This window comes from Remersonia thermophila, chromosome 1 (assembly GCF_042764415.1).
Source record: "Remersonia thermophila strain ATCC 22073 chromosome 1, whole genome shotgun sequence".
NCBI lineage: Eukaryota > Fungi > Ascomycota > Sordariomycetes > Sordariales > Chaetomiaceae > Remersonia > Remersonia thermophila.
In genome coordinates this window covers 3,830,730-3,844,104 of record NC_092217.1, presented here as the reverse complement: position 1 = coordinate 3,844,104, position 13,375 = coordinate 3,830,730, and the positions used below count along the sequence as shown (strand labels likewise).

The 13,375-nt window shown below is 59.9% G+C and overlaps 2 protein-coding genes across 2 annotated transcripts; one reads left to right on the top strand and one right to left on the bottom strand.

The window, feature by feature from the left end:
* Positions 1–1,663: 1,663 nt before the first annotated feature.
* Positions 1,664–2,954, bottom strand: VTJ83DRAFT_1071 (uncharacterized protein; the record flags this gene model as incomplete). The annotated part of the gene is made up of 3 exons (XM_071007190.1): positions 1,664–2,311; positions 2,733–2,773; positions 2,909–2,954. The coding sequence occupies 3 exons, from the start codon at positions 2,952–2,954 to the stop codon at positions 1,664–1,666; spliced, it is 735 nt and encodes a 244-aa protein (XP_070870424.1).
* Positions 2,955–10,064: 7,110 nt separating this feature from the next.
* On the top strand, positions 10,065–12,152 carry VTJ83DRAFT_1070 (uncharacterized protein; the record flags this gene model as incomplete). The annotated part of the gene is made up of 1 exon (XM_071007189.1): positions 10,065–12,152. One exon carries the CDS (start codon positions 10,065–10,067, stop codon positions 12,150–12,152), a length of 2,088 nt encoding a protein of 695 aa, XP_070870423.1.
* Positions 12,153–13,375: the final 1,223 nt, after the last annotated feature.

Below are 13,375 nucleotides of genomic sequence, written 5' to 3'. Positions count from 1 at the left end.
CAGTCTGGCACCCCGAACGCTCTGCCGGCATCCATGGCCTGACTAACCCCCCCCCCCCCCCCCCCCCTCTTACGGGATTGCCTCATGCGGCAGTCCGCGATGCATCCTTCAAGGCATCCATTCAGGCCGCTACGGGCCATCACGCCTCCCCTCCCCTGATCAGATCATCTCTCGAGATGGTTTGCTACGTACCCGTCCGCAGTTGCCGTGGCTCGGCTGGGTGGGCGCGAAGACGCGGCCTGGACTCCGGATCAGGCCCAATGGTCCACGCCCAAACCATGCATTCTGCTGCAAGTCCAGAGGCCGGCGCAGCTTGGATGCTCTTGGGCCCTTTGTCGTGTTCGCTTTTAACACGCCACGGCTTCACAGTATCAGCGACCCCCCGCGCGCACGGGCTGGAAATTGGAATCACGGGCCGGTACATTTTGCAAACAAATGCGATGCTCGGTCCCCTCGAAGTCGGCGGCGACTAGTCGAATGACGAGCCCCCGGACCCTGAATCGAGCGAAATCTTCGGCTCAGCCTCTACCATTGGATCCAGACGAATCGGCTTCTTGCATGACTCGTGCTTCGGTCAGCAATGTTGACCCCGAGGAAACGAGCTCACCGTGACAACCGGGACGTAGCAAACACACCCTCGAGTAAGCCATGAAGCTCCCCATGAGAAGTGCCGTCTGGCAGCGACGGCCAGACCTGCAAGCACCCAGCCGCCATGCTGGCCGCCGGTCGCCCAGCTAGAATCGGGACTTTGGGACCTCCAAGACCTGGATCCCCCGCCAAATGCCCCGGGCAGAGCAGCGGAACGCCGATATTGCGGCCGCACATCTTGGCGGGTTCGCCGATTTGATACGCAACAAACCCTGGCGTTGAGAGACAGCCCACTAACTTTACCATCCCGATGGAAAGAATCATTGGTTTCAAGCCCAGAGGCCAACGAACAGACTCCCAACCCATCCCCCCCTGGCCGCATTTCCAGACCCTGTGATGGTGCCTTGATACTGTCCCAACCAGGGAGGGAGATGATCATCTGACAAGGAAAGCCGGGGATATCTCCTGCGGGGTGCAGGCCAGCCACAGACAGCTTAGCGGCTGGCTGCAGCAGCCCGGCTCTGGGCCTGAGGGGTAAGAAGGGGGAGCTAACGTAGCGTCTTGGCGCGATAAATTGGCCCTTGTCTACTGTCTACGTGTTGACGTCAGCGATTTCAGGATCCAAAGTCCAGCACGCGGGGAGTCGGGTCGCGTGAGAGAAGATAGCCTATCGGAGTTTTGGGCCGTAATGTTTTGTTTGCTGTGGGTTGGGCTTGGGACTAGGTAGTTAGCGTACGCTAGGGAGCTCAGGCCTGGGTTGTGCTCTGGGACTTGGAGCAGCGCGCAAGACGACATGCATCCCGAGAATCAACATCCTTCTCACATGGCATGCTATTTTGAGAATCACGCCAGTTATCGACCGTGATGGAGAAAGCATGACCCGGCCACGAGGTCGGTTCCATCCAGGCGGATCCGTGATGACGCCCGACGAATGTCACTCTATCTAGCGGTGACCACGATAGCGGGCAGAAAGCTCAAGAAACGACGTCGCCAGCGTCAATGCCGCCTCCAATCAACAAGCCAGCCCCCCCCCCCCCCCCCCCGGCGACGACGTCCACCACCACCGCTGCCGTGGCTACAGCTCATCAAAGCTCCTCACCACCCGGTGCTTGGCCCTGTCCTCGTCGCCGAGCGGGGCGTTCCCGGGCCTCTCAACGACGAAGCTCTGCATGCCGGCCTCCTTGGCGGCGGCGACCTCGCGCACGTTGTCGCTCAGGAAGAGCCACTCGTCGGCGGGGACGTGCGGCTCGCTCTCGAGGATGCGCCTGTAGCTCTCGGCCTCGGTCTTGGGCCCCGCATTGACGGTGTCAAACCACCCGCTGATGCGCGGGCGCAGGTCGGACTCGGGCGCCGCGTCGGTGTGGCCGAAGAAGAGCTTTTGCGCCGGGACGGAGCCGGAGGAGTAGATCTTGACCTGGACCGTCTTTCCACCGCCCTCGCCGCTCCAGCCTTCTTGGGTCCACTTGGCGATCCGCGGCGCCACGTCGGGGAACAGCGGCGCCTTGAGCTCGCCCGAGGCGTAGCCCGACTCCCACAGGTAGCCCTGCAGGGACTTGAGGTAGGCGATCTTGACGTCGCGGGCGACGAGGTCGCGGACGTGGGCGAGCAGGGCCTCTTGGGAGGCGGCGTGCTCGGCGGGGAAGGCGTCACGGTAGACGCGGAAGGAGGGTGAGTCCCATTCCCGCTCGAGCACGGAGGGGAGGGCGGAGAGGGCGTAGGGGAACTGTGTGCGGCCTGTTGTTAGCTTGGATGCCAGGATAGGCTGGTGGCCATGCGTCCTTGCGTGCGCGCCGGCGTAAGTGAACGTCGGCCCTCCGCAGTCTTTCCCCGTCGCCGTGTCCCACCCCCCCTCTCCGCAACCGTGTGTCACGGTCAAGCACAAGAGTTGCTGGCCAACGTCGAACATATCCAGCATCCAGCCGGGATGCGCTCTCCCCCAGGCGGCCAAGAAGCACTATAGTACATCCCAGCCACCTGTGTCGCTGTTTTGTTTCGTGGAACGGCCGTTGTGACGGGGATGGGGATGGAGAGGGGGGGAGGGGGGGGGGGGGTGAAGTGAGACAAGGACAGAGATGAGACCCGGTCGAGACCCGGTCCTTCTTCCGCCTAGGAAGCATCTTTGCTCCGTCCATCCATCCACTTACAAGAACGTCCTTGACGAATGAGATGGGACAGACGGTGCCCTCTGCAAGCCGGGGAAAAGCGGTTCCGCGTTAGCCAGCTCGCACCATGAGTAATAACAACCAACAACCGTGAACATCAGAGGCTGGCCGACGAAGCACATGAACACAACGGTGCAACATGGGCTCAAACATCGTACCAATGTCGAGAAGCACAATCCGGGGTTGCTTGTTTAGGGAAGCCATAGCTTCGACCAGGGTAGTGTACCACAGTAGGCTATTGGTGGTGGTGGTTGGCGGCTGGTCCCGTGGTGTGCGGTCCGGGGGAGCCGGGGGGAAGGGAGAGGGAGGGGGGGGGCTGGTTGCAGGTCCGGCTCGGGGGACGTGGTGGGCTCTCTCGGGCCAGCCGGCCGAAGAGTGGGGGCGGGGCGGAGGGAGGGAGGGCCGGGATTCCAACAAGCACCGGCAACGACAATCGTTGGCTCCCGAGTCGAGCAATGCGGCCTTGATGATGCCGTGGGATTCTGGTGGCTACTGATGTGGTGGCGTTGGTGGTAGTGGTGGCGGTTGTGGTGGCTAGGCGATTTTGATCAGGCGGTGAGAAGAAAAAAAAGTTTCCTACCGCAAGGTATGCATTGGCGATGTTGCATCTCTTGGTTCTGAGTGGACCGCCCGCCTAGTAGGTAGGTAGCAAGGCTTTTTTGGGCCCGTCTGGTGGCCGTGGCTCTTCTGCCACTCACGTCGCCCTGCGCATGAGCAGCCTGCGAAGAGCATGAGGAGCATGAGACGAAGTTGCATCGTGGGATGCAGACTTGTCCACCTTGCAGCGGCTCGCTTCGTGGGTTGGGGTTCGTTAGGCACGCAGGCCCAGCGACTTGGTGGAAAGGCGGTCAAGGCCAACCGTCTCAGGAGCCATCCATCACCTCATCGCCGTCGCGACGTGATCCGTGGGGCAGGCGACATGATGGCGAAGTCAGATGTTGACTCGCATCCTTTGATGCCCACCTAACCACCTAGCATGATGCCGGCTCGCGTCATGAGCAGCCCAGACGCAGCTCACCGCCCATTGGCGTCCGGCAGTGTATGTACTACTACTTTTGCAATCTAGAAATCCCATGATCAGGACTCCCCGCAGCCGTTCACCTGGACGAGCTCGTCTCCACACCGAACGGCATTGCGGCATCGGGCTTGCCGGCGCCGGGCGGACTTGGAGCTCCCGGCGTCGCTCGTCTCTCCGGCCACGCCGCCAAGACCCGGGGCTCTCGCTCTTCCCAGGTCAACCGGCTCCCGAGCAGCAGGATCGCGTAGTTTGGGCCCCGTTTTGCTGCAGCGCTGCACGGCACGGGAGCAGGGGACCTTTAGCGGCATCAAACCAAGCCATTCCCTTGCAGCGGCAAAATGGGCCTTGGTTCATGCCGCAACCACCGGAACCAGACGAAACATGGCCAACAGCCACCGAGCGAACCATTTGTCGGATCAGCTCTTGCAACACCTGGCCTGCAAGCCTCACCGACATGGCTGGGTGTTGAGCACCTGCAGGAGTGCTGGACGCTAAGAGATGGGGTGCAGGCAACGTGGAGGGAGGGGCGCAACGTTCGCCCATTGGGCTGGCCATCAGGCGTAAACATGATCTTCGCACGGCAAGGCCCTAACAACAAGGTTGCCGCCCGTCCATTCAGGTTGCCCGCCCCGATCCGTCGCGACGTCACGAGGGCCACGACGAACCAGCCACGCACACCACCACACACCCCCACACCACACCACACCACGGGTACAGCATTGTCGGGTATCGGGACGCCGTGCTTACACGACCGTGTACGCGGTACGTACTGTGTACAGCACAGCCCAGCACACGCCACAGCCCGGCAACCCCTCCCTGTCTCTGATGAACAATCTCGGCCAAAACCGTTCGGGTAGGTTTGACAGCGATTTCCCCCCGTCTCTTGATCCGAGTGGCGAGTGATCGGCATGGGTGAGGGGAAAGTGGGCTGTTGGAAAGTATCAAGATGGGTGGTGAAATCGGCCCGCCCAAACAGAAAAGAAAGCAACTGGAGCCGGTGCCGGCACCCATCAAGCCAAACCACGGCACTTGGCAAAGGCCAACGCTATCGATATCGTCCATCATGCGCCGAACCCATGGGCGGGCCTGTCGCGGAGGGAGACCCGCAGCCGCCAGCGCAGCGAAGGACCTTGGGGGTTGGCGAGAAGAGAGTCGCGTTTCTGGAACGGAGAGCGATGCGAGGGGGATGCGATGGTTGGCCGACAACGCAGACGGCGTTTGATCGCAGACTCCCGGACGCTCCGTCCCTCACAGCGCCCCCCCCCCCCCCTCCCCCCCTCCCTCCGTAAACAAATGCAGAGCTCCCGCATAGGAGGCGAACACAACACTTCCAAGGGACGGCTCACATACAGCCAGACGAGCGCGAGACCTCCAAGCACTGTCCCGTCCCAGACCCTCGCGCAAATCAATGTATTGAAGTAGTTATGTTCCCCGAGTCTGGGCTTGCATGTTGGTTCCATCAAGCGCTGCCAGCTGGCGGTTGGCCCAGCACCATATTGCCTGACCTGTTCTTCAAGCGCCAGGACGCCTGCTTGCATCTGTTGTGTACACAGTAAGCAGCAAGCATCCAAAAACGAAGACAAGCAGCGGGTAGAAGCAGCAGCAGCAGCAGCAGCAGGCCCGGGGATGAATGGCCGGTTGCGCGTGAGGTGGCCTAGATCTGGCGCGACCCGGGAAAGACCAAGTTCCCCCAGGCCTGCACCTTAGCACCTCAGACGTGGATCAAGGGGGCGATGCCATTGGCGCAGACGTCCTGAACGTAACCCGGCCTCCACAGGCTGCGTCCTATCATCCCACGCGGGTGAGGTGGTTTCCAAGGTCTGGGATAGGATGGTTGGGGAAGTACTCTGGACTAACACGCACTTTTGGTCAAGGAGGGTATGGATGTAGGATGCCCGCCTTAGGTAGCCAAGTTTGAGGAAGCAGGGCATAGTGTCGTGGTACCAGCGAGCCGCTGCATCTGCCGTTGTCACCCTACTACTGCGTATCCGTCGCACCACCTACGCTGGTGGTGGGGGTTGTTGTTGTTGTTGTTGTTCACTCACTCGACTTACCACCGCAGACTATGTGCATACGGCATGCTGCTGTCTTGTTACACCTACTGCGCACACAGCAATGCGCTCGATTGCATGCCATGCTCGGATCACTGTACGCATCGCACAGTGCGTATCCCCCGATCTGGGCCCGGAACTCCGCTGTGTTTGTTGGCGGTTTCAACCAGCCCAGGCCGAAACAACATCCACACCACGCCGGGCCTAAGGAACCCGTGACCTCTTCCGTCATTTTCAGACGCCGTCACAGGACCCAGCAGGAAGTGACCTCCCTTTAGGGGTCTTGCCTGCTGGTTCTCTCGACAGAAGGGCAAAGGGCTCCCCGGGATAAGGACCTTGATGGGTTGAAGCGGAAGCAGGTTACAGACCGCGTCGGAACCACTAGGGTAGATTGTCCCGAGGTTGTCGCATCGCTGCCATGTCTTGTAGTTGAGAGTACCTTACCCAATGCCTGATGACGTTTCCAATCTCTTGTCTCCATCTCTCTCTCTCTCTCTCTCTCTCTCCCTCTCCATTTTAGTGTCGGGTGATCACACGTTCGGGTTATCGCGCCATCGCGTGGGACTCGCGTTTATCTCCAATCTCCGCATCAATCCGTATCAAGAGCCGGAGCAGAGATCGGACTGCGGGGGCAACGTCTCCAACGGTTCCGAGGCAGGAACCCATGATGGCGGACCAGCGATAGGAACCGGATGTTCCGTCACTTTGCCGTGATCGCACGCACCCACCTCGACTATCTCCGGGAGAGGGGGCGTGGAAGTCCATTTCCAGGCCCAGACTCGCTCGCTCGCTCGCTCGGGCTACGCGCAATTTACTTGCTACCTGCTGTGCTGATATCCTGCGACCAAGGAACCGTTGCAGACCGACTGCAACGGGCTCCTCCCGAAGCATTGCACAATTGACGTTCCAATTGACACCCTCTTGAGAGTCGGCACGGCTCTCCTCCCCCTTTTTTCATGATTCCCGAAAGGTTGCAGCCAAGGCTGTGCATTGGCACCGTCCATGGTCGTTGCTGGTGCAGCGGCTTTTCTGGTTCTCAACACAAGGAACACACCACCACAGTTGGCGGTGTCTGGCGCACAGTGCCCGGGAATGAGAACTTGTCAAGTTCTGACAGTTCCAGTCGGCAACGCATTGCGCATTCTATCACTGCAGAATCCCGAGCATAGATAGAAAAAAAAGCCAGCTTTCAACTTTGTGCCTATTTGCGACACTGCTGTCGTGCAGGGAATGTTGAACTGCTGAGTCGTTTCTATTTTAGCAGAGGCGTGACTCTCCCCACCGTGTCTGCTACGGCCTTGGCCTTGCCCGGGCTCTTGGTCTGGAGGCAAGTCGCCCGTCTGCGCCGCAAAGGATGCGTGAGCCACGGTAACGATTGAATCCATTGGATGCATGCGGTGCGAAGGAGGGGGGGAGGGGCCGCTGGCACCAATGATGACGTGTGGCTCGGACGAGAGGCGGCCCCGTGAAACCAAGAACCCAAAAGCTGCTCGAAGCAAGCGACAACAAAGGGCCCGGCCAGGAATGAATGAGCGTCAACTTACACAGTAGTTAGTTACCTCAGGCGTCGAGGCGTGGAAATGATGGGTTGCTCACCATTTCGGCGCCTTCGAGGCCTTTGACGCCGGGCCATTCCTAGTTTGTCTCCATTGGGTCGTCTCGTCGCGAGGGCGCAATCTCGCAACGGTTTGGGGTCATTGAGTTCCCGTCGAAAAGAGGAACGGCTCGGCTGTCCACAGCGGGCCCGTGTCCGTCTTACCCCAGCTCATCATCTCCCCATGAATTGCGATTCTCCCCCATCGTGGAACCTCGGGAATTGAGATGGATCCCACTTCCTCACATCCTCGTGGTTCTCCTGCTGGGGAAAACTGCACAATGATGGAACTTGGCAGGGCGACTGGCAGGCAGGTCGCAGCTGTGTGGGACCGCAAGGGAAGCCGGCAAGGTTCATGAGCCACGAGCCAGCGTGAACGTGGCCTCACCAGGGGAGAGAGCGAGACGCGCAGCGAAAGGTTCGGGGGGAGCGTAACGGCGCTGCCGGCGACCAGCAGTGCGGACCCCCCAGAACCTTGGGGGCTGAACGACTGGACAATGAGCCACCCGGGGTCAACCCCCAGCATGATGCAGCGATACCCAACGCGTAGGTCGCGGTGCGTGGTTGGCACGCGGGCGGCGTATACGCAGCACGTCGCCCCGAGACGGGCAACCAAGTGAACGGACCGGCGTGCACAGTCCCGTGTACGCCATGTACACCACCGGTAACGTAACGCTTCGCCCAATCCAGTTACCTAGGTCTCGCCAATTTAGGAAGCGCAGCTATTCCGGATCCGGACTAGGGGCCAAGAGAGCGCTTTGCGCTGCAGGGCAAGGCGGTGTGCCACCCTTGGATGGATCCCATTCGTCATCTCCGAATGCGTCGCGCAATGCGCCCCACCCACCCGACAGTGCCAGCTCGTACGTTGGCCAGGCTTCGGCGATTGGCCGCTCTGACCCTTGTCTCGCCTCCGTGGCAGGCACGCAGCCCGCAGAAGGCATGATGACCCCCCCAAAAGGCTCCCGTCGAGTCAGCCAGCAGCGGGCGAGTCTGGGGCATCCGGTTCTGGTCCCTTCCACTTGCTGCTCGTCTCTTCCATCTGTCCATCCTGTCGCTCAGTGGCCTCCTTCCTTTACCAATCCTGCCATTCCCACACACACACCCCCCCCCCTTCTATACCTCAATCCCGAGCTTTCTCCCTCGTTCCCTCTCGCCATCCTCTCTCCCTCCCTATCTCTTCCTATCTCTCCCTCCCTCGTCGCTTTCCTTCCAACAAGTCGTCGTCTTTCTGCGCGCCGTTTCCCCTCTCGCTGCTGTCATCGTCGTCGTCTCTGTTGCTTGGGTCCTCAATTCTCGTTGAATTTCACCATCCATCGCACTACCCTGCGACTCGGCACGACGTTCGCTGCGCTGCAGACTGACTGAACAAGTTGGCTCTGGGCTGACCCGCACGCCACCTGGCAACGTTGCTGACCCGCTTTCCCGCCATATAATCTTGCATTCGTCGCCTTGTCGCCTGCGCAGGCCAAAGCAACCAGCAGACCAAGGCCAGCTCAATCCATCAACGACGTCCTTGGGGAAAAAAAAGCCCGCCCCGTCGTCCCTCTCTCGCGTCTCGCCCCGTGGCAATCTCTCCCGAGCGCTCTCGTGTCTGATAAGCGGACCCGGCTGTCCCACCCGTGCCCGATACTGCCGAACAAACAATCGCCCAGGACAGGCCTGGTCTCCACCGGCTGTGAATCACACGCCATCGCCGGTCGAACAAGGGGGGGTCGAAGAGTGTCATCTCTTCGTCCACCTGTTCCTGAAAGACCCCCCACCACTCCCGCATGTCCTCAACAACGAGACGCCAGGTGTTCCTATAGCTGAACCTTGTCAACTGCTCTATCACCTGGTCTCACTCGGCAAACCCCCCTCCCTCGCCTCTCTCAACTGAACTTGTCCTCCTGTCCCCGACGACGACGACGCTGTTTCAATCCCTTTCGCCTCCCCGACGTCAACAATAATACCAACACCATCGCCAGCCTGCTCAACTCGCTGACCGTCTCGCATCGCTTGGTCAACGTCAACAGCTGCCGTCGCTCGGCTCGCCTCTGTTCTCTCGCCGTCCGGTCCGCGCCGACTCCGGGACTTCTCGGTTGACCACAGGACTCCATCGCCAACTCTCCTCCAGGTCACCTGAGTCGTTTCCTTTCAGCACCCCCCCCCCCCCCCTCTCTTCCTTTCAACTCGACCCCAACACACACACAACACATCAGCCACTTTCCGTCTGTACCGATGTTATTATAACGACTCTTCCTTCTTGTTCTTCCGGGACCCCCAGTCCTGTTGTCTTGACGACTTCGGCCTCAATCTGCCTCTTCTCTTTTCTCTTTCGTTTCCTTTGTCGAATCATCTATCAAAATACCCTCCCATGAGCCTCGGACAGTAACGACCTTTGGAGCCGCTTGTCTTTTTTTCTGTTTTCTTTTCTTGTTTTGTCGCCTTGCGCTCTTGTATATCGACTCTTATTCATCACTCAACGCCCACCTTCGGCTCCCGCCTCCCGCCTCACCTCGTCGGTTTGCGTCTCATAATCGACCGCCCTCCGCCGCACGAACCTCTCCTGCACCGCTCGACCGATACTCACGGCTTGGGTTCCGCGGACTGTCGCCTCGGACATCGTCCCACTGCCACCCGTCCTCGACGCTGCTCCCCCGATCCGATTCGCCATGGAATGCCTTCGCAACAAGTTCCACGATGGCGTTCTGCTCGGTGGCCGGTATCGGACCATCTCTCCCCTGAACCACGGCTCCTTCGGCATGGTCTTCATGGCTAAGGACACGGTGACGGGTGAGACTGTGGCTATCAAGTGTCTGACGAAACAGTCTGCTTCTCCGGACGTCCAGGGCGACTTCGCCATCGACGACAAGTCGGAAGAGCTCGCCCTGCACAGCCGCCTAGGCTCGCACCCCAACATCGTGAACCTGCTTGGCTCCTTCGAGACGGACGCTCACGTCTTCCTGGTGCTCGAGTTCTGCCCACGCGGTGATCTGTATGAGGCGATCCGCAGCGGTCACGGCCCCCTCGAGACGGAACATGTTCGGCGCTTCATGCTTGAGCTGGTGGATGCCGTGGAGTACATGCACTCCAAGGGTATCTACCACCGCGACATCAAGCCCGAGAACATCTTCATCACCCAGTCCGGGTCTCTGAAGCTTGGCGATTTCGGCCTCGCCACGGCTGAGGAGTGGACCTACGAGACCACCGTCGGCAGCGACCGCTACATGTCCCCGGAGCAGTATGACTCGGCCGGTGCTGGCTACTCGCCAGCCAAGGCTGACATCTGGGCGATTGGCGTCTGCCTGCTCAACGTGCTGTTCTCGAGAAACCCCTTCACGGTGCCCACCGAGGAGGACCCGCTGTTCCTGGACTTCTCGCGCGACAAGCAGTCGCTGTTCGACGTGTTCCCGTCCATGTCGCAGGACACCTTTGAGGTCATCGTGCAGTGCATGAGCCTCGACCCCAAGAAGCGCTCCCTGTCTGGAGCCCGCGAGGCGCTCCTCCGCGTCGTTAGCTTCACCACCCTCGACGAGGTCTACGACGACTTCTGCTCCACCGACCGCCACGTCGTTGCGAGCTCCAACCGCGAGCCTCTCCGCACCCCGTCCATCCAGAGCCCGCAGGTCGACACGGGCGCCTTTCCGTGGGCCAAGGCTCTTCACGCGGCCGCCCCCAAGTCGTCGCGCCAGCTCAGCGTCATCCCGGACGACGAGCTCTACGAGGAGGACCTCTTCTCCAAGTCGGATGCCAACACGGACTGGATGTCGGGCACCGCTCAGACGCCCTCCATGTCGTCGTACATGGACTCCAACTTTGACGCGTCGCTGTCCTTCGCCACTCCCCCTAGCTTCCGGCCCGTCCTTCCCGCCAAGGCTCTCGCGGCTGTGGCCAAGGCCCAGGCGCCGGCCGCGGCGTCCCTGCCCATCAACCTGTCGCGCAACCGGAACCCGTCGGGCATGTCGCTCCTCTTCCGCAGGGAGGCCGTCTCTAAGAGCTGGAGCGACCTGTGGGATGAGGAAGAGGAGGAGGAGGAGGAGCAGAGGCGTATGCAGGCCCTCAAGGAGATGAATTCGAGGACGTGGAGCCACGAGAGCACCGCCACCCCGTCCCTCGCCACGGACAACGAGGACACTCCCCGCCAGAGCCTGTCGCCGGCGACCAGGTCGGTCTGCCCCGTTAGCAGCGAGACCGGGCTGTCCTCATCCATCGACGCCGCCGTGGAGCAGCTCGTTGAGGATCTGGAGTCGGACGGCCTGTTCCTGTACGAGGCGCCGCCTCCGACCAAGGAAGAGCAGCAGCCGCAGCACGCGACCCCGTCCCGGCGCCACGACATGGACAAGTGGGCGCTGCTTGGTGAGCGCCGGCGCGCTTACGGCAGCTCGCCGCCCAAGGTGCCCGAGCTTCCCCTCCGCGCGGGCCGGCAGATCGGGCAACGGCCCTCCGCTAGCTCCCTGACCAAGGGACGCCACGCGCTGGACGCCGCCTATCGTGATTTTCAGCAACCTTCTTCTTTTTCTTCGTTTTCTTCCGGCAACCACTCAGCTCATCATTATAACAACAATCATCATCATCAGCAGCAGCAGAACCACCAGGGAAGGTGGAGCAATAGTCGCGACCACAATCGCGCCAAGGAATGCCCCAAAGCCAAGGCAAAGGATCACCGAGAATGGAACTGGAATTTCGACTGGCGCAAGGAGAAGCGCCCAGGCTTGGGGTATTTCGGGTGGGTTGGTAACTGGCAAGAGGCCCGCTCCTGAGTGAGCGGTGTTTTCATCGAGTGCCGGTTACCACTTGTGGTTGGGCCCACACCATCGCCGCCATCGCCGCTACCACGGCCATCACTACCACAACCACCGCTGTCGCCAACGTCATCGCAACCGATATGCGCCATATCATCTTCGACTCTCGACGTCCCTTCCCCACTTTTCTGATCGATCTCGGGCTCTCTCTTATCCTCATGTAGGAGATGCTGGCCCCTTCTGTTGCTACTGCTGCTGCTGCTGCCTGTCTGGTTTGGTTTCTTTTCCTGTGGGCGCCCCCGCCTAAGTTTATGTTTCTGTTCTGTTGCCATGCAATGGATGGCGCTTTTTCACGTATATTACCTTTTACATAGCACCTTGGTCCTGTTTGGCCAGCCTCTCACTCGACTACCTTTTTTTTACTGTCTTGTCAAAGCATAGCATGGCGGCACTAGAGAACGAAACGACACAAACACATCTGGGAGAACAGCACTGGCGTTTTTTGGGGGGGTTTGGCGCGGATGCAACTTGGATTTTGGGTTTGGATTTTTGTGCTTTTTTTTTTTTTCTTCGGCGTGGTGGAGGTCGGAAATGAACAAGCGAAACCAGCAGCAGCAGCTCAGTGGAAGGGGTTCGGCATTTTCTTTTTTTTTTTTTTTTTCTTTTTTGGGGGGTTTTGTCACATATTTCACTCTTATGCACGAGATCGATCAGTCGTGGGGGATATGTCGGGCAGAAGAAGGGTTGCCTTGACTGGATTGGATTTGGTCCTGGGCGACTAGGTTGAGGGATAGGAACATGGGACTTGGTGGAAGGAGATGGGGGGGGTGGTCTTCGGCTTTCAACTCGCTTTCTGTGTATGAGATAGCTATTGCATCTCTTTCTGGGATGCATGCATTGAATACCAGAGGTTACCCACTCGAACAATATTGTTCCATGCTTGCTTCTTGTTGTGTGCTATTGACATGACATGTATTTGTTGGATATTTCTTTGCTGGCCCAAGATTCCCCTATCACAATACTCTTGTTTGTGGCCTCACTTGCCGCAACCTGGGCCACCGTTGAAACCGGAGGGTGGGTGCGTCCGTGTTGGGCAGTGCTCTCTCTATCCCAACTGCCCATCCCAACTGCATCAAAACGTGGTCCCAGGTCGGGACATTCACGCCCCCCCAGACGACATGGCATAGAGCAAAGCGACTTAGAGAGCAGAGCGGTACGGGGAGAGGGGGGAGGGGCGTCGG